The 25,000-nt window shown below is 39.4% G+C and overlaps 2 protein-coding genes across 3 annotated transcripts; both read right to left on the bottom strand.

Moving 5' to 3' along the window:
* Window positions 1-694: 694 nt before the first annotated feature.
* Window positions 695-12,441, bottom strand: mapk14a (mitogen-activated protein kinase 14a). Of its 2 annotated transcripts, none has more exons than XM_074681577.1 (12): window positions 12,040-12,441; window positions 9,646-9,775; window positions 9,428-9,486; window positions 5,951-6,062; window positions 5,510-5,539; window positions 5,156-5,203; window positions 4,951-5,065; window positions 4,778-4,849; window positions 4,000-4,079; window positions 2,009-2,087; window positions 1,658-1,831; window positions 695-1,520 (listed from the first exon to the last, which is right to left on the bottom strand). In XM_074681577.1, exons 1-12 carry the CDS (start codon window positions 12,156-12,158, stop codon window positions 1,456-1,458), a joined length of 1,083 nt encoding a protein of 360 aa, XP_074537678.1. In that variant the 5' UTR covers window positions 12,159-12,441; the 3' UTR covers window positions 695-1,455. The 2 variants fall into 2 exon arrangements, with proteins under 2 accessions (XP_074537678.1, XP_074537677.1); XM_074681576.1 differs by lacking the exon at window positions 4,000-4,079 and adding an exon at window positions 3,496-3,575 and having other exon boundaries at window positions 12,040-12,440.
* A 1,156-nt stretch (window positions 12,442-13,597) lies between these two features.
* Window positions 13,598-24,842, bottom strand: elapor1 (endosome-lysosome associated apoptosis and autophagy regulator 1). The gene is made up of 22 exons (XM_074681754.1): window positions 24,457-24,842; window positions 22,771-22,891; window positions 22,433-22,613; window positions 22,006-22,153; window positions 21,830-21,910; window positions 21,586-21,691; window positions 21,341-21,490; window positions 21,013-21,101; window positions 20,620-20,797; window positions 18,808-18,936; window positions 18,398-18,488; window positions 18,203-18,308; window positions 17,956-18,093; window positions 17,244-17,507; window positions 16,712-16,888; window positions 16,446-16,596; window positions 15,877-15,970; window positions 15,541-15,642; window positions 15,294-15,420; window positions 14,574-14,752; window positions 14,257-14,422; window positions 13,598-14,146 (listed from the first exon to the last, which is right to left on the bottom strand). Exons 1-22 carry the CDS (start codon window positions 24,541-24,543, stop codon window positions 14,063-14,065), a joined length of 2,949 nt encoding a protein of 982 aa, XP_074537855.1. The 5' UTR covers window positions 24,544-24,842; the 3' UTR covers window positions 13,598-14,062.
* Between the last annotated feature and the right edge of the window lie 158 nt (window positions 24,843-25,000).

Consider the following 25,000-nt stretch of genomic DNA (forward strand, 5'->3'; position numbering starts at 1 on the left):
TTAATCCAAGTCTTGCTGACAAAGCTTCAATTTAAAAACTCAGCAATCCTAAAGTTACATTGGCATCCACACTACATGGGCTGCATCTATCTGAAGAAAATACCAGAACCAGTGTTTGGCAGTGTGACCAATGCTTCCTTGATTTAAAATAAAAAGGTGCTTGAAGCAATGCAATTATTCCATTTAGATAATTCTAAGACAAAACAAACGAGCAGGAAGTAAATGGGGAAAAATCGAATTCATTAAAAACACATGTGTAGCTCATCTTTCACTTTAATTCACTGAGTTATTTACAAGTGAACCAGTCAACTAGAATTTTCAGTGCTGTGTTACATATTTGGAAAAATAAAAACAGGGGAAAAACATAGTCTTAAAAATACATCTTTATTTTGTTAAACAAGGGACTGAAGTAGTAGTTAGTCTGCTGGACTGAACATAGATGAAGCGATCTGTTGATTGATGTCTATAAATACCACCTCCACAAAGCATAAATACATCTAAAATCCCTCTTTTACACATAAGTATTTCAACTGAAGATTATAGCATGACACTTAAAATTCATGTAAACCAACAACACACTCTCGCAAACGCACACAAACGATTTAATTTATGGACAACACTAAAAGTGATTGCTTCATCATGTAACCACAATAACTCAGAAGTTTAAAAAAATATGGCACAGATATTTACATACTTTAAACAGAGCCTGTGCCCATGAAGATTCTTTCCTAGTTCTTGAGTGTCTTGATAAATCACACTTTTCTCAAAGCAGGCTCAGGTTTTTCTATGTAACCACAAGAGTTTTACAGAGTATCTAAGATATCCAAATAATCGCGAGCATGTGAAACTCTGTGAACTAGCCTCAAGATCAGACACTACTTTCAAATTGTCAGATACTTTAACATTTAATCTACTTCTGTCACTAATGAGAAACCCTTCAAAGTCGCCTCTTTTTGAATACAGGAACAGGACGTGTGATCCAGTGCTGTGTGTGAAAGCTTGGCAGTGTAAGTGGTACACTAGCATATTCCTATTTCAACTGACTGACAACAAAAGCTTATTCATAAGTTACTCAATAGAAAATTTAACACAGCAAAAGGTCCAGGCGATTCAGCATCTTATTGTCACAGTGACAAGGCATCAAATTCAAAATCTAAAAAATCTGAAGAATAAAAAATTCTTTCAGCCATTGGCAAGAAGTGATATTTCCCAGCAAAGGGCCATCAATGTTAGTGGTTCATAAATAAGAATAATGAGAATTGGTCGAGCTCTTGCTCTGTCTATGCTGGTAACAATCTCCTAACAAGAGCCAATGATGGACGATATTGTCTTGGTTAATAAAGACTGAGTACAGCAGGTTGGCACTCTAAGAAAAACGTGTCTAAGAGTTTTACACTAATGCACTTGTTCAAGGTTGTATGAAATTATTGGCGGCTGGGGTCATTGTGGCGCTCTTTACTCCATGTCGTCCTCATCAAAAATAGGTGGCTCAAAACTGCACACCTCCTCATAGGTCAACCCTGCAAGACAAAAAAAAAATATTTACAGATTATAGTACACTGGTAGTGAAGTATGTTTACATTCAGTTTTTGGAGATAAAAAGGTAAACAAAACTATTCAGTCTGTAATTTTCCCCTCTTTAAGAAAAATGACATACTTTTCCACTCCTCAATCTCTAGATCACGGCTTTCAAAGCTCTGGTCGTAAGGCTCAGCTTCAGGCTCATCATCTGGGTCATGGTACTGGGCGAAGTAGGGATGAGCAAGAGCTTCGGCTGCTGTTATCCGCTTATCTGTGTCCAAAACCAGCATTTTTTCTAGGAGGTCCACAGCTGTGAATACAAAAATATCCAATAAAACCCAAACTGTCTATAATGCACCCAAGATCTTGTTGATGTCATGCAGAGAGACCAAAGTTACAATGTGAAAGAAGAAAGGAAAAACCTAGGCTTTAAAAGGAACCAGCTTATATTTTCAAGAAGGCCTGCATTTCTTTTTTCTGGCATTACCTTGTGGGTTAGCACCGATGAAAACGTCAGCAAAGTTCCTCTTGGGCATCTGTGGCAGGGAGCTGATGTAGTTCCTGGCCTGAGAAAAGAAAAACAGTAAAACAAATTTCATGTTCTACAAGTAGCAACATGTTGCCCACATTCTGCACCACCTCTTTCATAATGATCCAACATTTACACACTACTAATTCTGTTACATATCGCCACCTGCATCCAATAATGTCTGCGTTCTGACTACATCACCATCTCCCTCTAAAGATAGTAGTTTCATTTCTGTACAGGGCACTCTGAGTACTTCAGAGACCACAGATTAACATTTAAAGATAAAGCCCTGTGTTGTATATGTATATGTTGTATATGCTCTGTGTTTTTGTTGCTGCAGAGTGCGCAGAAAAACTCATCGTTCACCCTTATTTTGTGTTCCAACACACCAAAACAGTTGTGCTCTCATGCACAACTACACCAAACACTACACCAAAAGCAGTTTACAGTATAAGGCTCCCCCTGTGACTGACCATAAAGAGAAGTAATAGTGATTAATCAAAAGAAAGACAAATTTTCTGTAATTATTGGAGAGATACGTTCAGATTGTGTATTTTTTTAATTTGGTTTTCTGGTTTTCTTTAGCTAAGTGCAGCTTGCAGCAGATGTGTGATGAACAGCTTGGACATGCTGCAGAACATCAAGTTATCACAGTTTTCTTGTCACTACAAAATAGATTAAGCCATCAGTTATAATTAATTTTAAAGTGGTGCGGTCCTGGCAAAAGGTTACTGTTTGGTTGCAGACTAAATCTGTTTTCTGATAATTGAGAGAAAATAGTTGCATACCATGACAAACATGTTGGAAGAATTAAGTGTCAAGAAATGTGCAACTAAACAGAAAGAAAATCACAGAGCAAGCCATCTTTCACACAGAAAACATTAGTTATGACTAACAGACATCAAAATAAGACTGGCCACTACATGTGCATGTTTTAGCTCTTTAACACATCTCCAGCAAAATGAAAAAATCACAAAATGCTTCAACTACACAAGCTTAGATGCACTTTTTGTAATTACTGTTACAACTACATGCAGCAAGTGTATTAGAAAGCAAGGAATTACATTGACTACTGCAGAAAACTAAAATCTTCAATTGCTTACTGAACCCCCCTTGAGGCTAAGCTGCTACATTCATAATCAGATAACACCTAACCTCAGCGTTTAGGTTCACTGCAAAATAACAGTGCTGAGATTTTAAATGCCTTAATAAAACCAAAGACAACCAAAATAAACTGGTAACATAAATCTACCTTGGCTTCAAAGAAGACTCGCACGTTATGCTTTACAAAGAAAATGTAATTTCTTTTGTACAAGTTTGAGATAATACATGGAATAGCTTTAGTAAACTACGGCAAAAGCTTTTTTTTGTTTTAAGTCTCTTCCATGTCCTCCCAACCCACTCTGCAGTCCAGTGTGGAGTAAGCACATGTGGATCCTTCTCACCTCATGGCTGGGCATCCTGCTTATTAGAGATGCTGGGGGTGTTCCTGTCAGACGCATTATCTGCTGAAGCTGGTTTATATCTATGAAACTCGTGTCAAGGGGAGTATAGCGACAGAGCAGAGCTGGTTAAGAAGCCGCTTCTCAACCTAACACTGTGTGATTCTATTTTGGATGCACAACAATGTTATGTTGAAAAGCAAACTTCAGGCTTTGAAGCAACATGTGACACAAAAAATTAAAGAAGGGATTGGCACATTTAGTGGAAAGACACAACACAGCACAGTGCATTAAACATTAGTGGAAGACGGAGTTTGATCACTGTGGCATATACGAGCAAATTAGTGTCATTTAAGGGAATGAAAGCAACTTCCAAATCCACAAAGCATCAGGGTAGAAAACATGCCTTCAGTTAGGCAGTAGATTCACAAACTTAATGCACAGCAGAGACATGTTTGGAGCAGAAAATGGGTTAGAGAAAATCCTTGCATAACTTTGTGAACTCACAGACTCTGAAGATATTTTCATCAAGAGCTCAGGCCCTGGGGTTCCGACGAGCATCATGATAAGCTTCAACTGATCAATGTCTACCAGCGACGGTAAAGGAAGACCAGATGATGGGTGAGGAAGAAACTGTAGTCTGACCAGCTAGCCTTCAACTTTACTTTCAAATCATGTCATATAAAATAGGACTTCAGATCTGCTTTGTTTTCAAACATTAGATGCAGAAAAAAGGGCTTTGGTTAAAGAAGAGAATGTCGAGTATTAAGCCAGCAGTGGTGGAGGGAGCAGAAAGCCCAGTTGTGCTCTTTATATATATAAAAGCTCAGCTGTTAGGCTAAAAACTGGCGGGAGGAGAAAAAGATGAATCAAATCTTGAGCACAGTTGCAGTGAGTGCCAGATGTGCAGGGAGAAAATGGATCAAAGCTATCGATGCATACTGACTGTGAAGGAGGGGTTGAAGCACGCCAGTGGAAACATTGCAGCGAAAGGGCATGTCAAGCCAGAGGGGAGAGAGGGAACAGGTACTATCAGTGATACATTTTTAATAGCCAAATGCCTCTGGCAGCATCTTGTTGGAAGAAAAAAAAAGGAGGTTATCAGAGAGGAAAGAAAAGATAAGCACTGCAGATCAGATTCTGATAGTCTGCTGCTGAAAAAAAGGAGAAATAAGTACTTCCACAACATTGCCAGCACATGTGTAACCTGTTTGATTTGTTATGCAAATGAAATGTCAGCAGCTATGAGAGATCAGTATGTTCTGTACTTTAATAGAAAGGATACGGTCAGTGCCAGGGAACAGAGTTCTTCCAGTGAGGAGTTCTGCCATTATGCAGCCAACTGACCAAATATCCACTGAAAAAACAGAGGACAAGGACACAAACATTAAGACTCACTTTAAATAAAACTCCTAATGTGACGTTATGGTTGCAACAAGAGTTTTTTTAATCATCTACCTGTCATGTTGTAATGCATCCAGTTCAACATGATCTCTGGGGCACGATACCAGCGAGTGGCCACATAACCCGTCATCTCATCATCAGTGTGTCGCGCCAGGCCAAAGTCCAAAATCTGTGAGCGACAGAAGAGCAAAAAGGCAGTTTAAATAACAGTCACATCCTGGACTCCTGGAATAACAATGCTTGAAATGAGTAGACAGACCTTGAGCTCACAATCTTCATTCACTGCCAGATTACTAGGCTTCAAATCCTGAAGGAAAGTGAGACAGACCGTGAGCTGGGGTAATGATCATAAATGCAGCAAGCACTAAAACTTTAATTACATTTTAGGAAACCATGCATGACAAAAAAACAATCTGTCTCTTCTGTGTTTACAATGCGATAAAAACATTACATCCTAATCTCTGTGTAACACTTTAGTTCCTGTTTATGGCTTCTCTCTCGTTGAGTGTGTGCACAGGGCTCAGGCTACACTCCACCGAGTGGAAGATGCCATAAACCCTGACACAGTTCCTTTTATTCAGGTGACATGAGTCAAATTAAGCACAGCACTTACTCTGTGTATGATGTCAGCTGAGTGGATGTACTGGGGGGAGACAGAGATGAGGATAATTTAATAACATTATTAGTTCAAAAATGTTCTATTAACAAGATCAATGTGCAGAGTTAGATGAGAAAATCAATACCCCTTTCACATCCGTCTGTTCAGACTGGAGACAGTTTGATTTAGCTTAGCTGAGCTTAGCTTCAGGTTAAAACCAGAGACATAAGGACAGACCTTTCCTGTCTCTGCCTGATCTTAGCTTTAGTATAAACACAAAGCATAATCACAGAAGGTAATCTTCAAAAATATTTCTTGACCTGGAGCAGTGACGTCCTGTGGTCCTGTTCTAACAAGGGTATAAACAGGCTGCAAAGTCTATATACAGATATAAAAGTGGAATCAATCTTCTCATCTAAATCCCAAAATGACAAACTATTCCTTTAATAACCTCACCTTTAACCCTCTGAGAATCTGGTATATGAGGAACTGCACGTGGTCGTCTGTGAGCTTCTGACATTTCACTATGTTGTTGAGATCGGCCCCCATTAGGTGAGTCACAAGATACCTGTTGAAGGCAGGAGTTTAAAAAAAGACAAATGATTGAGGGTATGTTTTCCAGATAACCAGACAGACAGAGGGAAACATATTTGTACTTCCTACAATTTCAACGAGAGTTAGATGCAGCCAGAATCTAATTTTCCATACAGCTATGTGAGCTCAAACCGGTTTAGCTACTACGTCTCTGGACTCTCGCTGCTCTCTCTAAAGGCACTGAGAGGCCAAGCCCTTCACAAATGGAATGTAATTTAACAACACATACACACGGATAAATGGGCTTAATGGGACTGCATCAGAGGATAATTCAAATCTAATCCCAGAGTCGTTCTTTAATGCCCTAACAACATGAATGCAAGGAAGAAAGCGCAGGATATCAAAGTGGCAGCCCTGCAGCCCAAACACATGGAGCCATGTGCTGCTTTGACAGTCTGCAGCTCAACAGCCAATTTCATGAATACTCTTCTATTCACACACAGCCCAAAGAGCCAGGCCTTAAAATAGCACCTGGTTACGCTTGAACTCGTTCTCAGCAGCCCACAGGGACACAGACACTCTCCAAAGTTCACCGCCTTGGAAAAAAAGGGATATAAATAGTGACCTCTGTTTTCTCTCTCCTATAGAGACAGGAGCGCTAAGGAGCCTCTACACAGAGCTGTGACTCAGTCCGTATTTATAGAGCCGAGGGGAACCACACTTACAGCACCTGCATAGCTGGGATTTTTCCTTGGTATCATACAGCAGAACATTTACAATGTTCTAGCAGATGTGCAGATAAAGGGAGCCATAACTCACTCAGACAATCTATGACTCAGCATTTTTTTTCTATGTGACAAAGAAAAACTTTTCACCCCATTCAAACTCCTTAATTCTTTCTTTCTCTGTATCAGTCCATTTTTCCTTTCTGTCAGTCTCACATAACCTACATGTGTGACCTTATATTACCTTCTTGGGGTGGATTGCTCTCCTTTTTTGAAAGCAAACTCAGCAAAAGTACAACAAATAATGTTCCACGCAGATTAATATTCAATTTTTAAAATATAATAATTAGGGCTGGGCAACGATTGAAACTTTTAATTGTAATTAATCGCATGATTTCCCTGATTAATCATAATTAATTGCATTGTGAAAGTGCCATAACATCTGTCATGCAAACACTAAATCAGTACTTGTTATACAGTAATAGTTAAATCACATATTTAGTGCAAATCAAATTTACAAAATGTAAATACAAAATTAAAGCTTATTGCCACTGTCAGGGCATTAAAGTGATACTCCGGGATGGAACAAGTTGGGTCCTATCACAAGGTTTAGGGCAGAAATTACCCCTACAGCAGTGTTTTTGTGCAGCAGAAGCTCAGGGAGCTCGCACCAAACACCCACTCCCTGCTCCTCTGCCGTTTCCTCTGCACTCAGACGGGGCCATTTTTACTTTACCAAAAACACAAATAAACGGACTCCCACCGAAAAACTCTGATATCGGTCTGCATTCTTGCTTTATTAAGAGAATTTTCAGCGCGTTACTTTCACGCAAAAACACCGCTAAATAAGGCTCTAGTTCTCATCGTGTCTCTTCGTCCTGGCAGACTACCTGCGTTTGTTTATGTCTGGCACGCCGTTACACTAAGCGGCGAGCGCCTTTAAGTTCCGTGGCGTTGCCCCTCTTCTACATGCTTGTTTTGGTTACTCATCGTGTTTTTCCGCCAATTTCACTTCCGGTTCCACTGCGGTCAGCAACAGACATTTACAAAATAAAAGCATGTGAGCAACATGCACTAATGTGCGATAAAATATTCAACGGCGTTAATAGATTGACGGGTTAACGCAAAAATAACACGTTAACTTGCCCAGCACTAATAATAATGCAAATATATCAGCTTGTGACAGGGTGCTAAAGAAAGCTTTGAAAACAAAACAGTACAACCTGAGAAATATTACTTACTTGCACTCTACTTCCTTCTTAAAAACAAAGTACAGGTTACTGATTATGCAATTCTCTTGCAGACAGTTCAGTCACGACTGTTTTTCATCACGAGTAAAATCTAATGTAGCCTCGGGGGTCTCCAGTGTCAAGGAGCAAAAGAGGAGCAAAGGTCTATTGTATTCATATATTCCTCGTACCACTCATGCAAATGTTTTCAGAAGCACGACTTCATTATGTGACGTAACTTATCACCTGTTGGGAAACCCCAGAGTTCAGGAAACCCAACAGTCAGCCATGACCACAACAAAAACAACCTGCTCAAGATCAGGGGCTTGAGACAGCAAATGTGGCAGAGACGGAAGAACTCCTGTGTTTCAAGCAGAGCTGGGCCACTTTTGTTGACGTGCTTTCACTTACAAAGCAAATCAAGATACTTTAACAACTAACACTCTGGAGCAGCCAGACAAGGTTATACTTGGACTTTCATCATATTTATGTGCATCAGCTCTGCACTGGCTTTCAGAGAAACTAAAATGAACATTGACCTCAAGGGGAACGAGCAGAGATGTAATTTCACACAGTTAATATCACACATGCAGTGAACAACCATCTCTCAACAAACTCAGACACTGTCAGTTTAAATCAATGAAGTGGGTTTGCGTATGCACAGGTCTTTAAATCCAGCAACAATGTATCAAGTAGCCACTATCTGACCCTTCAATGTGCAACATGTTCTTTTTCACTGCAGATTTCCTGACTTTCAAGATAAGGGAAGCTATGTCTCCAAGCCACAAAACTCAAAGTTTCTGGATTGTAAGAGGAAGTGCACATATTTTCTTAGTATTTAGTGATGATAAAAAGCTCCTTGGGTTAAATTAGATCACGTGGTGCAGGTTTTTATTCTAAATGTGTTGGAGAAATATGATGTGAAGAATTGAGTTGAGGCACATTCTTCTGTAGGGTGTCAACTAAAATCTGCTACAATTTGATCTCAATACAAGTTACTCAACATGTGTAGAGAAGAGACATTCCTTATTCAGGGGAGGCAGCCTGTTGTCTGAGGAGTGAGTCATTGTCTCGCAGTCTACTTCCCATTTTTAGCAACTTTCAACAAACATCAACTACCTGTTTGTTAGAAAAGTTCATGTGTTTCATGAAGCCAGAAATCAGGAAGCAAAGGAGGGAAGCTGCTGCTGAAATTAAGCCTGTTACAGGCAGGGAGTGAACAGGGTGGACAGTCTAAGAAATGTTCCAGTGTGTTTAGTCAGCTGGCCAGAGTCCAGGTGTTTCCCAGCCACAGTTAGGATTGTCTGTTTCTGAGAAACTGAAGGCTGCAGTTTGCTGAATACTGTTCTTCAATGATGCAAAGATTACGCAGCAGTAATCCCGAGCTCAAGGGCAAAGGGCAAGATGGGATGTGGAGTTTTCTATGAAAAACAACAACAACTTACACATCAGTGAATTCCTTCAGACTAATAGTCGGGGAGAACACATCTAGGAGGCCAATCACCTGTGGAAATACAAAACAGTCACATTTACATTGCAGAGATCTTTTCAAATCTGGATCAAACAGCAGATTTTTTTGCAGAGCAGGCACATCATTGAGTTGCTCTGTTCTGTTTGTTGTTCACCACCAGATAAAACACAGAACAGAAACAAGGTGACTCACATTTTCATGTTTCATGTGCTTCAGCAACCGCAGCTCTCTGTAAGTCCTTTTAGCGTGGATGATGGACTGAAATGGCCTGGAGAGCTTCTTCACCGCTACCTTTAAACCAGTCTTCACATCATATGCAGAGCTGTGAAAGTCAAAGAAAAACATGTAAGCTTTAATCTTAGCAGTAATAACAATCTTAGACCTCAAATCTACTCATAGACAGCTGCTTTTGTTTGCATGGGCTATGGCACTTGCATGTGGTAAAAAAAATTGCATAGCTGGAACTAGACATGAAACTTTGATGAAAAGCAAGCTTCATATTTCTTTTTTGTGCACATGTGGAAAAAATGTTTTAGTGCAGAATGGGCTGAGTGTGCTCTCAGACCCAACGAGGTGCAGTAAGAGCTGCTCATGGCTGGAGAAAAAGGCGACATCAGCAGAAAAAGTCATCCTTCAGCAGATTGGGAACAGACCTGCAGTCTGTTCCACACTCCAATAGCGGAGTGTCTCTAACCCAAACACTTCCTTCTGTCCAGCTTACCTTACTACACTCACCATCAGTGCACAGCCATTAGGACTGAAAGCTAGGACCCCTACAACAGTGCAATCCAAAACTGACATACATAAACAAAATTATGTAATCTATATTGACCAATCAGTTAAAAAAATGATGTTTCTCTCTTTGTGTCCATTTCCATTTCTTTAAATGTACACTTCCTTATGGAAAAAGAAATCCTCAGATATAGATTATCTTCACAAAAATTTCAAGAACATCTCAAAGTCATTAAAAACAGAGCTTCTTTAAAGCCCAGATTTTAAACATGTCAGTAGTTATGTTGCAATAAGATAAAATATTACAAAACTTCCACTGCTTTGATTAAGATTCACAGTTTTCACTTCACGAACTAAACATATATTACCTAATTTTATGAGTCCTGCTATAACTTCAGGTCAATTATGTCCAACCCATACGTTGCTGAATCAAGCTTTGTTGGTCCAGCCTAAATAAACCAGTCAGTCAAATACACTAACTTAGGTAGAGTTCATCAAGTAAACACTGACAATAGGAGCCTGTGTACTGTTTGGGAAAAAAAACAACAGCAGCCATTGCATTGGCAAGCGGACAGTAATCTGACCAGCAACAGATTATCATATTGCCCAGCAACACAGCAACAGCGCAGCTGTCCGCTTTCATTTGCAAAACAAACATCTGCCCACCAAATCAAATGAACGGCCGACCATGTTGTGTCCTAGATAGTATCTGCACAACCCATTTAATCACCAGTCAGAGTCTATTCTGTCAGAGCTTATGCTTCTGGCAGGAAGTAGCAATGAGGAAATCCAACCAATAAGCAGAGATTTCTAAAGAAGTCAACATAAATAGTCAAAATGGCACAGTTAATGAAAATGTATCTTCTATGAAAATGTCCTTATTTCATGTCATTCTTTCTTTCCTGGGGTTATTGTTTTTTTTTTCTCTTCTTGGAGAGAAGTCACAAAACTTAGTGGATGTGTGCAGCAAGTGTAAAACTTACATTACGAGCAAACTATCATAAAAAAATGAGTTTGTGCATACAATCCCTGAATTATATAACCAGGAAACAGTTAGTCCTCTTTAATTGTTACTTATTTTGTGTTCCCTGTATCATTCAATACACTATTACATCTAAAATGTTAATTTATTAGTCCATCTCAGCTGATCACTCTTAGACACGTATCAACATTAACAATAATAGTTAACACAACCCTACTGTAAGAATTTAGTTCAACGACCCTTTAAAAACATGCAGTCAGGTTAGCCATGAGGTAACTGTTCGGAAGAATAAATACCACGTGTTTCAAATATAACTGAGAAAACACCAAATATTTTACTAATTCTTAAAGCAGTCTTATTGCTGTGATTCAATAATAGTGAAAAATAATTATAATTTAAAAATCCACCTCCAAAATTTCTCCAGATGACACTCGAGTCAACATTTACAAACTGGACGTGCATGCACATTATCCGAGACGTTAAATACCATTTTAAAAGTCGAAAGTTCAATTATTTTGTCCACTGATTAAATGTAGACGTAAGTACTTTTTAACAATAGAAAACGATTTTAATTCTTCTTTTCAGTTTGCTCTAGTGTTTTTTTTTTCTAAGTAATCAGTTTCCAAAGTTCGTCTCATGCAAATAATTTAATCAGTGAGTTGCAGCTTTTCGCAGGTGGATAACAGATAATAAGTCAACAGGTTTTCTTGTCTTAGAGCATATTATGTCTCCACCTTGCTAGCCAACAATCCTGACGAGCTAACCTAACTTTAGCATCTGCAGCGCAGGCCGCTAAATGAATGGAGGTTAACTTAGGTGACTAGGCTAAACACACGAACTCACAAACTAATGAGAGAGAAAAAGTCATATACCACACGGATCCGTAGGCACCAGACCCGACCGGAGATAAGTTCTGGTAACGCTCCGGGACTTCCCATATCGTCTTGTTGACGTCTTGCCGATAAAAGTGGGGTCTTTCTTTCTGCGACATTCCTGCAGAAGCAACAGCCGACCACCGACTTTCTGCTCCGAAGTTGGTAACGTTACTCCGAGTCGTGCAGTCTGCGTCAAACTTTGACCAAGTTACCAAAAGGAAATCCCAAAATAAGCGTTTCCTCTTGTTGGAGAACTTATATTGGTGGGAAGTTAAGGCCCGTCTACTTTCGAAATCCTGCAGAGGGACCGTCTGTTGAATGCACGTTTTAAATCTTCACGCTGTTTGTTCCTCCTCACTCAGCTTTCAGACAGCCCCGAGATTTCACCCCGCTTGCAACACATCGTAAAGTCTCGCGAGAGGTGACAGTTCGACAAGTCTTTGGTCTTTGACGGCATTTGAGATCTCTGCTTCTTTGGAAGTAAAATAAAATATTGAATGTCCAGTCAGACGTTTGAAGATGACCGTTTCAGAGATTTTTTAATCATTTTTGTCGGTATAATAGTCAAGTAACTCAAGTACATTACACTTATTTGAGAATATTTTCTTTTTTATTGATCTCTTTTTTAATCTTTGCTCTAAAGCTTCTCTATCCAATTATTTCACTCATTGGGCTATTTGTGTTAAATGATATTAAAAGTTAATCATTCAAGGGATTACACATTTAAAAATAAAATATTAACTGCAAAAATGTAACAGAAGATGTACCATAGAGCAACAAAGAGGCTTTAGCTAATTATATATTTTCTACCACTGCATTCTGAGGATTTTCAGTAAAACTAATAGTGATTACGTTGTTGTTTTTCAGTCATTTCACGTAACACGTTAACTTTCTCATTGCAGAAAAAAAACCTCATATGTAAAAACAGTATATATTAAGTAAATGTGCAATTAAAGGCAGAAGCTGTCAAAAAAAGTTCAAAGAAGTCTTAGGATTTCACCAGTCCCAGAGTATGAGGAAAACAACAGATAAATCATGAACAATCGTAAAAATAAACAAATAAATGAAAAATAAAAAATAAAAACTGATTTTGAGGATGAATCTGTTTTCCAACTTTTTATTTGAATTAAGCAGGTTTAAAATAACTTGCATTTATCACTAAACCAAAAATACACAATGAGTTGATTTTCTTCTAAACACAGTGCCAGCAATTATAATCACTTCTCAAGATATGATGGCTAAAATGTGTTTGAATTATTAAACAATTTGAGAAAAAAACTCACACAAAACAGATATCATTATCAATAGATGATTAATATTGTGTTTCTGTAAAAACATGCTTTACTTTCATAAATATAACAACACCAAAATAGTTAGATTTCATGTGTGTTTCTCACATTTGATGAAACTGTTTATTCAGTCAACAAACTTAAAAAAAAATATTTCAAATGTAACCAAAAGTTCTGCTCAATCACAAACACATCTGCTCTTAAATATATATATTAAAAAAATCATGCTCTGGGACATGATATCATGCAGACCACCTGAAGGCAGCATTAAAAGTAATTCTACAATGTTAGAAAACTGACTTTTCTTCAAAACAAAGCACATTTATTTAATAACCTTATGTGCGGCAGTAAAGGTCATCACAAATGTTAACAATGTCACACAAGTAAGTCTTTAGTAAACTGAAAGACTGGTTAAAAAGTAAGTCAGAAAGTGGTCATGGTCATGCAAAATGTGCACAATGTATCTTGAAACCATCAAGCTCTGAAAAAAAAAAAAACAACAACACCCCCAATATGGAGATTTAGTAATGCAGTCTCAGGTATAGAAACCTAAAGTGATACTAGCTAAAACAGACACTCTACATCATTTTGAAACTCCCTAAACTACCTATATATTCAGAAGCAAAGCAAATTTAAAGTTAATCCCTGTTTTTCATCTCAATCTGTTGGAGCTGCAAGTCATAAATGTCGTCACCTCCATGGTGTTTTTTTTTTCTTATTCTTGATCTGAATTAATCATCATCTGAGTCGTCCTCTTCTCTGTGCCGCAGTGAAGATGACTTCAGTGGAACTGAGTCAAACCCATCGGATGTCCTCTGAAAGCCCAGAATAATGATACGTGATAAATAAAGTGATAATGGTGATAACAACATAAAGGATGAAACATTTCTTCGTACACGGCTCAGTGAATCAAAAGGTAACTGACCTCTCTTGAAAAGGACTTAATTTTATAGAGGAAGGATTTCTTGTTGAGGTACATCACGTCATCCTCTGCATCCTCACCCTCCATTATTGCACAGCTATCTGCAGTGGGCAACTCACACTCTTTACCTCCAGAGGTCATCACCAGTTTAGAGTATTTATACTGCAACCTGCACAGAGAAATACATAAAAAACATCTGTTAGCATAACTTCCTCTGGGGAATTTTAAATGCTGATAGTTCAGGTTTGATCTTCATCTTATTTATTAGTACTACACATCAAGCCTTTAGCACCAAAGAAATGAGAAAATCATTAGCATACTTGCGCGTCTTCTTCCAGAAATAGCAGCTGATACTGATGAGCAGCACAGCTGCAATTGTGCCAGTGGAGACACCAAACTTGAGCCAAAAATCCAGAGTCACACAGGCACTGACTTTTTGGGCTGGTAATGATTCACCCCCATAACACTGCAAAGGCTGCTGCCACACATAGGTCGTTCTCTGGAACACACAAAATGCAAGGTTTGGTATGCTTGGGGCAAAATTAGGATTTGCTTTTTTGGGTTGCTAATGTTGTCAGTGGTTTGGAGGTTTTTTTTAGTCTAGTTAAGTTTTTGTTGTTTTTGTTTCTGTTTTATTTTTTGTAAAGGAAAGCTTGAAATTTCTGTTTTTCTTCCAGTGCTCTCTTACAAAGAGGCCTAAGATGGGAAACTCAGCCCAATAAAAATTAAGCTACAACCACCAGCTTGTTAACTGTAAAACATTCAGATTTGGGAAAGCAACTCGTCGTTGTATCAAACTTTCTCTGAAACATAATAAGCTACTTGGCTAAATAATTGTTCACTGTATTAACATGTGCAGATGAGCTTAGTGCCAACCCAAATATATAAGCATTTTTAAGTTATTCTCCCCACATAAACATTGAAAACTGCATCACAAATAAAAGTGAGCTATGGACCAAAGTTAGAGCTGAACCTGGGTTGGATGTGTGGTTTATTGGCAGTACAGTTATTTTAGTAAATATTTTCCCGCTGGGCACTACCTGTATTCCCAGGACGCAGGCGCTGACAATCTCTCTGTAGTGTTCTTTGGTGCAGAGTGGACATGCATGCTGGCTCTCCCACAGAAAGTGAAAAGTACAACCATCACATGTCCCCTCTGAACAGTTACTGCGAAACAACACAAGGTAAGAGAGATTGGTATACATGCCAAAGAAAGCAACACACATTTGAGCTGTGTCACAACAAGTGTTTGTCAGGGCAGTTGTGCTTATTCAAAAAAAAAGTTACCTTGGCAGAGTGATGAGGTCTTTAGCTGTCACAGCAGGATTACATCTCAGTCTTACGGTAGCTGACCTGCCCTCTTTACAAGCCTGTGTTGTTTCACTTGACCTGGAAACATATAAAAACAGATAAAAATAACAAACATAGCAAAGAGGTCTTGACTTCCACAACAGGGTAAAGTTAAGACTGTGTTTGATTCTCAGTCATACATCACTGCTGAAAAGGGCACCAGCTTTTAGCATCAAATACCTGATTTATAAGACAAATATTACAGAAATATAAGACTTGGCCCCACAACGGCTGAGTGAAACCACATAAATGCAAAGTTATGATTTTACTGACTTGTAATAGAAGATGACATCTGACAGGGAAGACGCTGAGGGGAACAGCCACGTTTGAGAGGAGATGCCATTCAGGGATGTCTCAGTCGTCACACCTACAGAATAGGGATGCAGTAAAGTGATGTTAAATATCTGACGTTTGCACAGTTTCTACTAGAAAACCCGCACAGCACATTACCTCTATGCAACCCTCCATCACAAACAATATATTGTGTGTTTGCAAGATATGAGTCTTTCCTCTCTTCTAGATTTCAATAACTCGCAGCGCCCTGAAGATGTAAAAAATTGTTCGACTAAGCATAACTTTTATGAGAGTAATTCTGTCTCTGTCCACTATTTCCTAAAAAAGAGCCCAGTGTTCATATTTACATCTTATCTAATCAGCTTAATGAGTCTGTTTTACCTAAAAAATAGCAATAGTAGTAAAATAGTAGCATAACTCAGTAAATAGACAGAGCTGGTGGGAAAGAATAGTTCCCAGTTTAATGAGAACTTAACAAATGAAGCCTGGATGAAAAGGATATATACTTGTAAGCCCTTACTTTAAATCTATTTTAAATCATTTCATACCAATGAGTGAGTCACCAACAAGGACCGGCTGTGAGGATACCACGCTCTGACTCCGAATGTCAGAGGGAAACACTGTGGACTGGCAGAGGTAACCTCTGACTTCTCTGCCACTCCCTGTTACATTGTCCACACACGTCGCTGGTGCTCTGCCCTGTGAGGAAAGCATAGTAGGGTTTAAGAAAAAAAAAAAGACCAGTCGACATATCCAGTTAAACTACTCAAGTTTACACTAAAGAGAGCATAGACAACTAGATCACGTCTCTCACCTCATTCCCACACAGGCCCAAATTAAAGCTATGGAAATATCTGAGGCCTCTGTTGGTGAAGCGGGGGCTGCTGTGGAAGCCTGTGATGTTTGCCAGATGAGAGAAGTCATAGTGCAGAAGCGATCCTGCTTTTGTACGCACGTCCAACGTACAGTCGCTGAGACAAGCTGTGTAGGCCTGGAAGGATGGAGGGATGCACAAACACACGTCACATTCACAGTGTGTGGAATAATCTCATGTTCTGCTTGAGGAAACCCAACTGGAAAATTTCAGATAAAACATTTCAAAACAAAAATTGATGAAAGATGGCTTCACTTTTGAATTTGAACAGGCAAAAAAAAAGAAAAATCTTAGGATAGAAGAAATGTTTAATTGGATATTTTGAGTTTTGTTGATGGCGTTTTGTCTTCTAACTTTGGAGAAATTATGGTATTTATGTAACAAAAAGTACAAAATATAGGACATGGCACAGTTTTCTTTGTTTTTGATGTTTTGTTTTTCATGTAAAAGAAATCAATATGGTTTACACTACCTTGTTTCTCTTCATGTTTGGTCCACACTGAATACAAGCAGCCTCCCCCACAGCCTGACCAGCTTTGATGATTGTGTTCGGGGGGCATCTCATACACCTTCCCGTCTCACGGACCATGTAGTGTCCCAGTGGGCAGGGTACACAGGCAGAGCCAGTCAGGGCAGAGTTTAGGGCACAGTGTTGGCAATGAGAGGCGACTCCTCCAATAACATTGGTGATGCTAATGAGGTAGATCTTTGCAACATCTGCACTATATTTCCTCCCCTGTGGGAAGAGAAATACAGACAAAACAAGGTAACATAACTGATTTACTTGAAGTAGAAAATAAAGTTAAAAAAAAGCTTTTCCTATTTCTATAAAGCAGCCATACAAAGCTCATCACAATCAATGCTGCCCTCTACAGTTCAGTGCAAAAGCAACCACTGCATCAAAAAGCTCATATGAGCACAACAACTCAAAGTGATCATTTCTAACACTAAAAGCATGTTAGGTAAACACATTTACAGCATAATTAAATCAATTCTAGTGCACTCTTCTTACATGAAAAAAAAAAAACTCACCATGGATTTTTTTTTTAATATATCACAGTTATTGAAAATCATTCATGGAAATGTAAGAAACATCTTTTCAGTTGATTTAGCCCATCGTTCTGTTTCAATGGTTGTGTCAGTTACACTCAAAAGATCACTTTTGATCAATGACTGTGACTCACCGTGTTGTACTCATCCGTCCTTTGAAAAGCCCAGATAAAGCTAGTGGTCACGTTTCTGTGGATCAGGTAGGAGTACGACTGTTTCCTGTTGCTGCCTGTCCAACGCTCCACCAAATCATTTCTCCACTCGTTACTGCCCTGCAGGGGAAAACACTCACTCCTTAAATATAGGGTCATGTATTTTCACAGATGTGAAGTTTTATTTTCAACATGGACTGAAGTCTGAATAAATAACATTTTCACTCACCACCAGGAAAGAGAATTTGCAATCAGCTGTGCATATGGTTTCAAATACAAAGGTAATACGTGCGATTTCACTTGTTTCACCATACTGGACCACAGACTGAGGCAGCCTGTGGGGGGAAAAGCGATGCTTAATTCATCTTATCCAGCGGTAAAATTGTGTTTGAGTATTTTATACTTAGAGGACACTTTAATTCACCTGTATCCTGGGATATGGAGTGTGAGTGTCAGGTGGTCCCTGTCCTCTTCCCCAGGGGTAGTGTAGATGTACTCCCCAGCCACCTCCCAGGCTGTCAGAGAGACAGACAGAAACACAATCATTTGCTGTTGTTCTGGCAGAGCAGACACACAGTCATCAAAAGTTAATGCTGTAAAAAGGAATAAAGCTAAAGTTTGACTCATTAAAACAAATCTTCAGTTTTTCTCATTGATCAGGTGCCCCTTACAGGGAATCACAGAGCCTTAACAATGTGTTGACTTTGAAAGATACACAGTGTTTTACTCTACAGCTTTCTCTGTTATCACTTTTTCTTTTTTTGAATTACTTTACAAGTGTTCAGTTCTACTCAGTACACTTCAGTCCTTTTGGTAACTCCAACCAAGTCTCACCACTGTTGTGTCCCGAGTCACTGAACTCTTGATGCTGGATGGAGGTCTTCATGTTGTTCGGCATTGTGTTCCACCATTTGTACTCGAAACCTACCACTGGCTCTGTGCCAACGGGACACTCTGCACAAACTGTGAATAAATGCTTATGTCAGTGAAAACAACATATATAAAACTTCGAGAAACATAGACGTGTTGGCCAGTGCATTATAACAATCAGAGACAACAGAAATACATTGATTGATGAATCAGTCAACCTTTATAGAGTGCCAGATCACAGCAAACATTAACCCAAGACGCTTGATTAAAATGCATGTTTGAAACTGCTAATGGTGTATTTTTAACAAAGATCAAACATCAGGAGTCGGATCTCATCTTAGCCCACCACTGCATACCCAGCCATCAATATGTCTCAAGACGTCTCAAGATGTCTTGATAACGAAATCAAGACGTCTCAAGACATGTTTGTATGTCAAGACATCTTAAGGCACCTTAAGACAAAAATTTGAAGATGTCTTGAGACATGTCAGAACAGAACATGAGATGCACCTGGACCAATTTGTGTCTTGAAGATAATGAGTGTCTCAAGATGTCTTAAGACACAAGACATTGAGTGTCTTAAGATGTCTTAAGACACTCAATGTCTTCAAGACATTGAATGTCTTAAGATGTCTTAAGACACTCAGTGTCTTCAAGACATTGAATGTCTTAAGACATGCTTCCTTTGTCTTGAAGGCATTCACATCTTAAGATTGCTTAAGACATGTTATGGAACACAAAGAATATATGGCGTGGGTCAGTTAGGCAAAGATAAACACATCTTTGAAAAGTTAATTCACTTAAAAATATGCATATGTAGTGTACTCTTACGATGTGGTATTGTTTTTTTCTTGTTGGCAGAGAAAATACTTTTGTACTTGGCACAATACTTCTCTGTTTGGGACTGGTTCTGCGTCACAAACGTTTACTAATGGTGTCTTACTGAGGGAGAGGAGAAAATTTACTACTGAGGCTAATACAATTAGTGACCATATGGAGCTCATACAAGCCCACTTCAAAAACACTTAACTACCTCTTTAAGACATCTCAAGACATCTTAAGACATCTCAAGACATCTTAAGACCCATGTCTATAGACACGTCTTATAGACATGCCAAGACGTCTCAAGACATGTGTCTTAAGATGCATCTTAAAACGTCTTGAGACATATTGATGGCTGGGTATGTGACTTTGTTTTGGGAAAAAAAACTTGAGCAGAATCAGACCCAGATTAGACAGTCATCAGCTTCAGCCTTTGGTAGAGTAACCAGACCAAGTCTATGTAGGATTTTTATGATAGATGAAGCTGTGCTATCTGATCAACAGTCAGAAGACTCTCGAAATATAAAAGGCTGCACATCAATCAATGTGCTCTACTTGTATTCCAATCACAAAGCTTGTTGTCCTTGTTTAAGTCTGAATATGACTGTAAAGGACCAGCTCTGAAGTTTGTCATTATGGTTACTTCAAAGAGTTTCAAACTCTTGTATAATGAAACTAATTCATAGCCTTCACAAAATGACAAAACTAGCTGTATTACTAGATGTTATTCAGGTTTGGCTTTGGTAACCACTGATTTTAATTAGAAAATAGATTTTTTTTTTCATTGGTTTGTGGGCTGGAACAGGGATCTATATAATCCAATAGATGTATTACTCTTCAGTCAACTGTTCAATAATGCTAATGTTACTGACTTTTACTGCTGGGGACTCATCACTGCATTATAGCTGTAAATCAAGTTTCACTCAAAGTAGATCAAGTGTATCAAATCTGCACCTGTTCCGTTTGAGTAGAAACCTTGCGGGCAGGGTTCACATGAGGAAGAGTTGGTGACAAAGAAACCGGGGTTACATGGAGGACAGGTTTCCTTCTCCCCAGATGCTGGCAAATTTACTGCTCCTGTAACAGTCTCACTGCAGATCTTTGGCTTGTTCCACTTGTACATGAGCTGAGTCTGAGACACAAAGAAAACCGGTCATGATTACATTAATGAAAGCAACCAGCGTCTCTGTGATGCTCACAAACAGTCCAGTGCATTCATATTCAAAGAAATCTGATCAGCACGACAGGTTGTTGCAAGCAGGATGTTCCAGGTGACATCTCTGTCTGTGGTCACCTTTAGCGACCCTGCATGAGAGACAGTCCAGCATTGGCCAATTTCTAATTTACCTTTCCGTCTGAATCACAGGGGGTGTGGGTGTAGAAGAAGTCACTGTTTGTACATGGAGGTCTTGGTTTGCAGCTTCCAGAGCCAACCTCTGGAATCACAGAAAACCAGGCAGGGGGAGACAGCAGGGTGAGATGAAGAAAAAATTACATCAAGATCTTAGATCTCTTAGATCTTATATCTTCTTAATTAGATCCAGGGGAAAGCCAACTATACAGTAAATGAAGAATTTGCACACAGATGCAAGTGTGTGGAAACATGAACACACATATGAATTGTGTTTGATAAAATATCTTGTTGACAGAGTATTAGTCGAGCTAACATGCTTACCTGAATATGTGTCATTTGCACATTGGTAGCAGGCGGTGGCACCCTTATGGGAGTATGATCCAGCAGGGCAGGGGGCACAGCGGGCAGATCCTTCTTTTGCACTGTGGGTGCCAGGTTTACAATGAAAACACTCGGATGTGTAGGCAACCCCTGAAAGAAAACCATCCATCAACTTGTCACAGAGGAGTCAACTAAAATATCAATTTCAAACTTCTGCACCTGACACAGGACTGTGGATAGCATACCTGAGATAGAAATATTACTTAAAAGCACAGGTTTGACAGTGCTGTCGCGCAGGCTGTATGTGGTGGTTCTCCAATACAGAACATTGTTCCCGTTACTCAGCTCAACCTTAGCACAGGAAAGAAATAACACACATTGAGTGGGGTTGAGACAACAAACATGAATCCTTATTATATTGACTCCCAAGCAATTTACAATCTGATGAAAGCAATTTTAATAAGCCTCTAAAATTGCAGTCAGACACACCCTGTAGCTATTCCAGTCGTTCTCAGAGATGCTCATCCACCGGCTCCCAGAGTCTGTAGACTGACACTGGTCATTCTGAATCTACAGGAGAGGGAGAAACAGGCGAGGGATGACCAAACAACCTTCTTTATGATCAACAGCCTTGTGAATATGAGCACCCAGTTGGAAAAACTTACAAAGAACTCAAAGTAAACGCTGTTGTCGGGGTAAAAATATTCAAAAGACACAGTTCCTGGTTTCTTCAAGTTCACAGCAAAGGATAGGGTTGCACTGCACTCGTCTGTGTTTGAGGCGATGTAATCACCTTTTGGGATCCAGGTGGAGCTGGATAAATGCAGCAAAGAAAATAGCAAGATGAGATTTTGAGAGCAGAGCTTTGATTCGATAAAACTAAATCAGTCATATTTTATCCCCCCCAAGGTGCAATTTGCTACAGGCATGAGGGATTAGTGCAAAAGAAACAAAGGTAGCGCAACATGATGTACGAGAAAAACGAACAACACTCAAGACTGTCAACCATGAACATAAATCAGGTTTGTGCATAAAATACACCAACATGAAAACTATAAGATTTGAATGATTCATATAAACCAGGATGCATACTTAGAGCAGTTAGTGCGGCTGTCCCAGCCATTTGTGTTTATCCCATGGGTGATAAAACCAGGCGGCAGGCTTTCCCACTCATCAAAGGCCACACTGGTGCCAAGAGAGTAGGTGCCTGCTGCACACTTCTTACACTGCTGTGACTGCATGTCCAGGTACTCTCCTTCTCTACAGGAGAAATCTTTGAGAGGAAATAAAGAGCAGAAATAGAGATAAAAAAGAGAGGCCTCATTTGAAAGGTAAATTGAAAAGATGTGGACAGCCCAGCAGGAATCATAAAGGTAACCGACTCCGTAATGAGGGGTATGTATGAAATGAGTAGGCTGATGGAAACTCACTGCACTCGGTGCCTTTGACTGGGTCTGGGAGACCTGTACAGGTGTCCGCTTTGTTGGGAATCGCCACTCTCCATCGTGACCCAAGCACGTCACACTCTGTGTACTCAAAGTGATAGTCGGACTGCAGGGGAAAAACACAGGTGTGAGGTTCACACACACTCATGTGAATACAAACATGCATCAGACACAAAACTGAACTACATGTGAAACATTTAACGGCAATAAGCGTGTAAGTCAGTGTGTTTTTAAAAGGAAATGAGAGCCAGAATTTCTGGAGAATAGATTTTCAGATACCTGAGGAATTTTATTCCAAAACCAGGCAAGCCTCTTTTCCAAACAAGTCATCTCCAATGTTTGCCCAGAAGGCTGTCTCAACTGTTGTTTCAATCTCACTCATCAAGGATGTGTTGCTGGCTGCCCTCGGGGTCTATTTACTCAGCCAAGGGGGGGAGATGCTGATTCGCCAATCCTTTAGTCAACATTTAATTTTAGTGTTGTCACAGAACTTCGGAGACAATTTAGCTCACGTGCAAAGCTGTTGCTCTATTTGTTCTTTCCTGCTGTGACACCTTTATGTGTAAACCTTCAAACACCGTCCCGCCTTTAATGGCATAATTTGTGATTCAACAGAAAAGGTTATCTTATTGAACACCCTCTGAATTAAGGTGGAAAGTCACTCATGGGACTAATCCAAGCCCACACACAGCCGTGTGGGATTAATGGTTAACAGAAACAGGGCAGTAGCAGCACTTCTTGGGGTCTGTGTTTTCCATTAGTGCTACATTAGCTGTGTTCAAGGTGTCAGGTGAACATGATTCCAGGTGGGGCGTCCTCAAAAATACAACAAACTGGAGAAGTGCTACAGGTTTATTACATCTTTTACACAAGGAAACCAAGGTAACAGGACATGATGGTCTCTGTAGCTCAAGGCTATCAGACTGGCATGGTAACACAATCATGTGATGAAGGTCGCTGCTACCAAAACAGCAGCCATCATAATACATTTTTTGAAAATGTCTAAACTTGAAGGGATACCATTCTCTCATGCTAACTTCTCCTTTTATAGTATATCTTAATTCCACACACTGCGATTACACTCTGAGTCAGCAGATAAAATACAAATGATGAGCATTATCAAACAGGACTGTTGTCATGCAAATTTAAAGAGTAATGGATAATAGAAACAAGCCTGGCAGTGAGCAGAACATAAAGAAGATTTGGAAAAGTACTTTTGACAATACAAGCGCTGAACCAAGCCGGAGCAAAGTGACTGATGAGTAATCCAAACATGAAACATATGTTGATGTTCCACGCAAAATATCTGAAGTAAAAGAAGTCCTGAATGATCACTATAGTTCAGAGAGGGAGAGTAACCATCCTGTTAAAATATCAAGACCTATTCATATCTCCTCATATAGAGTTTTTCCTTTAATGAGAAAAAAGCAGCTTCTGAATATGTTTTCTTCCGTTTTCAGACATCTGTAAGATTGATTGAGGCAAGTCAGCTGTCTTTAAAATGCCATGTAATATGCATGTCTTTAAATCAAGGGAAACAAGATTGTTTCATGGCTGCATTAAAACTTAACTGACACTTTTAGCTCACTGTTATCCCATCAAATGAAATATTAATTTAACACCAGTCTGATTATGGCAGATGGAAAAATAAAAGAAATTGTATTTCCTCACCTCTTTGCACATGGGCAAATCCGCAGAGGATTGAGCATAAAGTAGCCCCAGCATAAGGTAGCTCAGGTGAATCCGGCCTTGCTGCATCGTCCCTTCTTAGTGCTAAAGTGATGGAGACAAGCAGCCAAAGGCTGACCTGCGCCCTCAGGTGCAAACAGTGTCGTTGGAGGCGTGGCTTAACTCTGAACGGTACACAAATACTGAGAGGTGTTGAAGCCTGGTGGTGCGTATGATTACAACAGTGTTAAATCATACAGGATAGGTCGTTTTTCTCCCTTTTTCTGCTTGTTGTACGTTGAAATTTACTGTGGTAATGAGCCGTTATCCGTAGAAACTCGAGTAAGTCAGGGTCCTAGAAAGGATGTGATTTAACGCTCTTAACTGATTTATAAATCATTTAGGCCTATTAGATTGAGAGCAGATTTATAAAATAAAACGTAATAAAACGCAGCACTGGGGTATTTTACACACAGCTGAGAATCCGTCAGCTAACACGAAAAAAAGACGTTTTCTTTTGTAAGGTTTGACCGGAAGTATGTGGTTG

The sequence above is a fragment of the Halichoeres trimaculatus genome, unplaced genomic scaffold, assembly GCF_033239565.1.
Source record: "Halichoeres trimaculatus isolate MK-OKI-2021-1 unplaced genomic scaffold, fHalTri1.1 fHalTri1_scaffold_11, whole genome shotgun sequence".
NCBI classification, from domain to species: Eukaryota; Metazoa; Chordata; class Actinopteri; order Labriformes; family Labridae; genus Halichoeres; species Halichoeres trimaculatus.

Bases quoted from the DNA above. Each gene is read 5' to 3' on its own strand.
- mapk14a (XM_074681577.1), bottom strand. From the start codon at position 12,158: ATGTCGCAGAAAGAAAGACCCCACTTTTATCGGCAAGACGTCAACAAG. The intron at 6,063-9,427 runs GTAAGTTGTTGT...TGCCTTCAACAG, and splicing joins CTGAAGGAATTCACTGATGT to GTATCTTGTGACTCACCTAA. The intron at 5,540-5,950 runs GTGAGGTTATTA...GTCTCCCCCCAG, and splicing joins AGATTCTCAGAGGGTTAAAG to TACATCCACTCAGCTGACAT.
- elapor1 (XM_074681754.1), bottom strand. From the start codon at position 24,543: ATGCAGCAAGGCCGGATTCACCTGAGCTACCTTATGCTGGGGCTACTT. The intron at 21,692-21,829 runs GTGTGTCTGACT...TCCTGTGCTAAG, and splicing joins ACGACTGGAATAGCTACAGG to GTTGAGCTGAGTAACGGGAA. The intron at 15,421-15,540 runs GTAACTTTTTTT...GTTGTTTCGCAG, and splicing joins GACCTCATCACTCTGCCAAG to TAACTGTTCAGAGGGGACAT.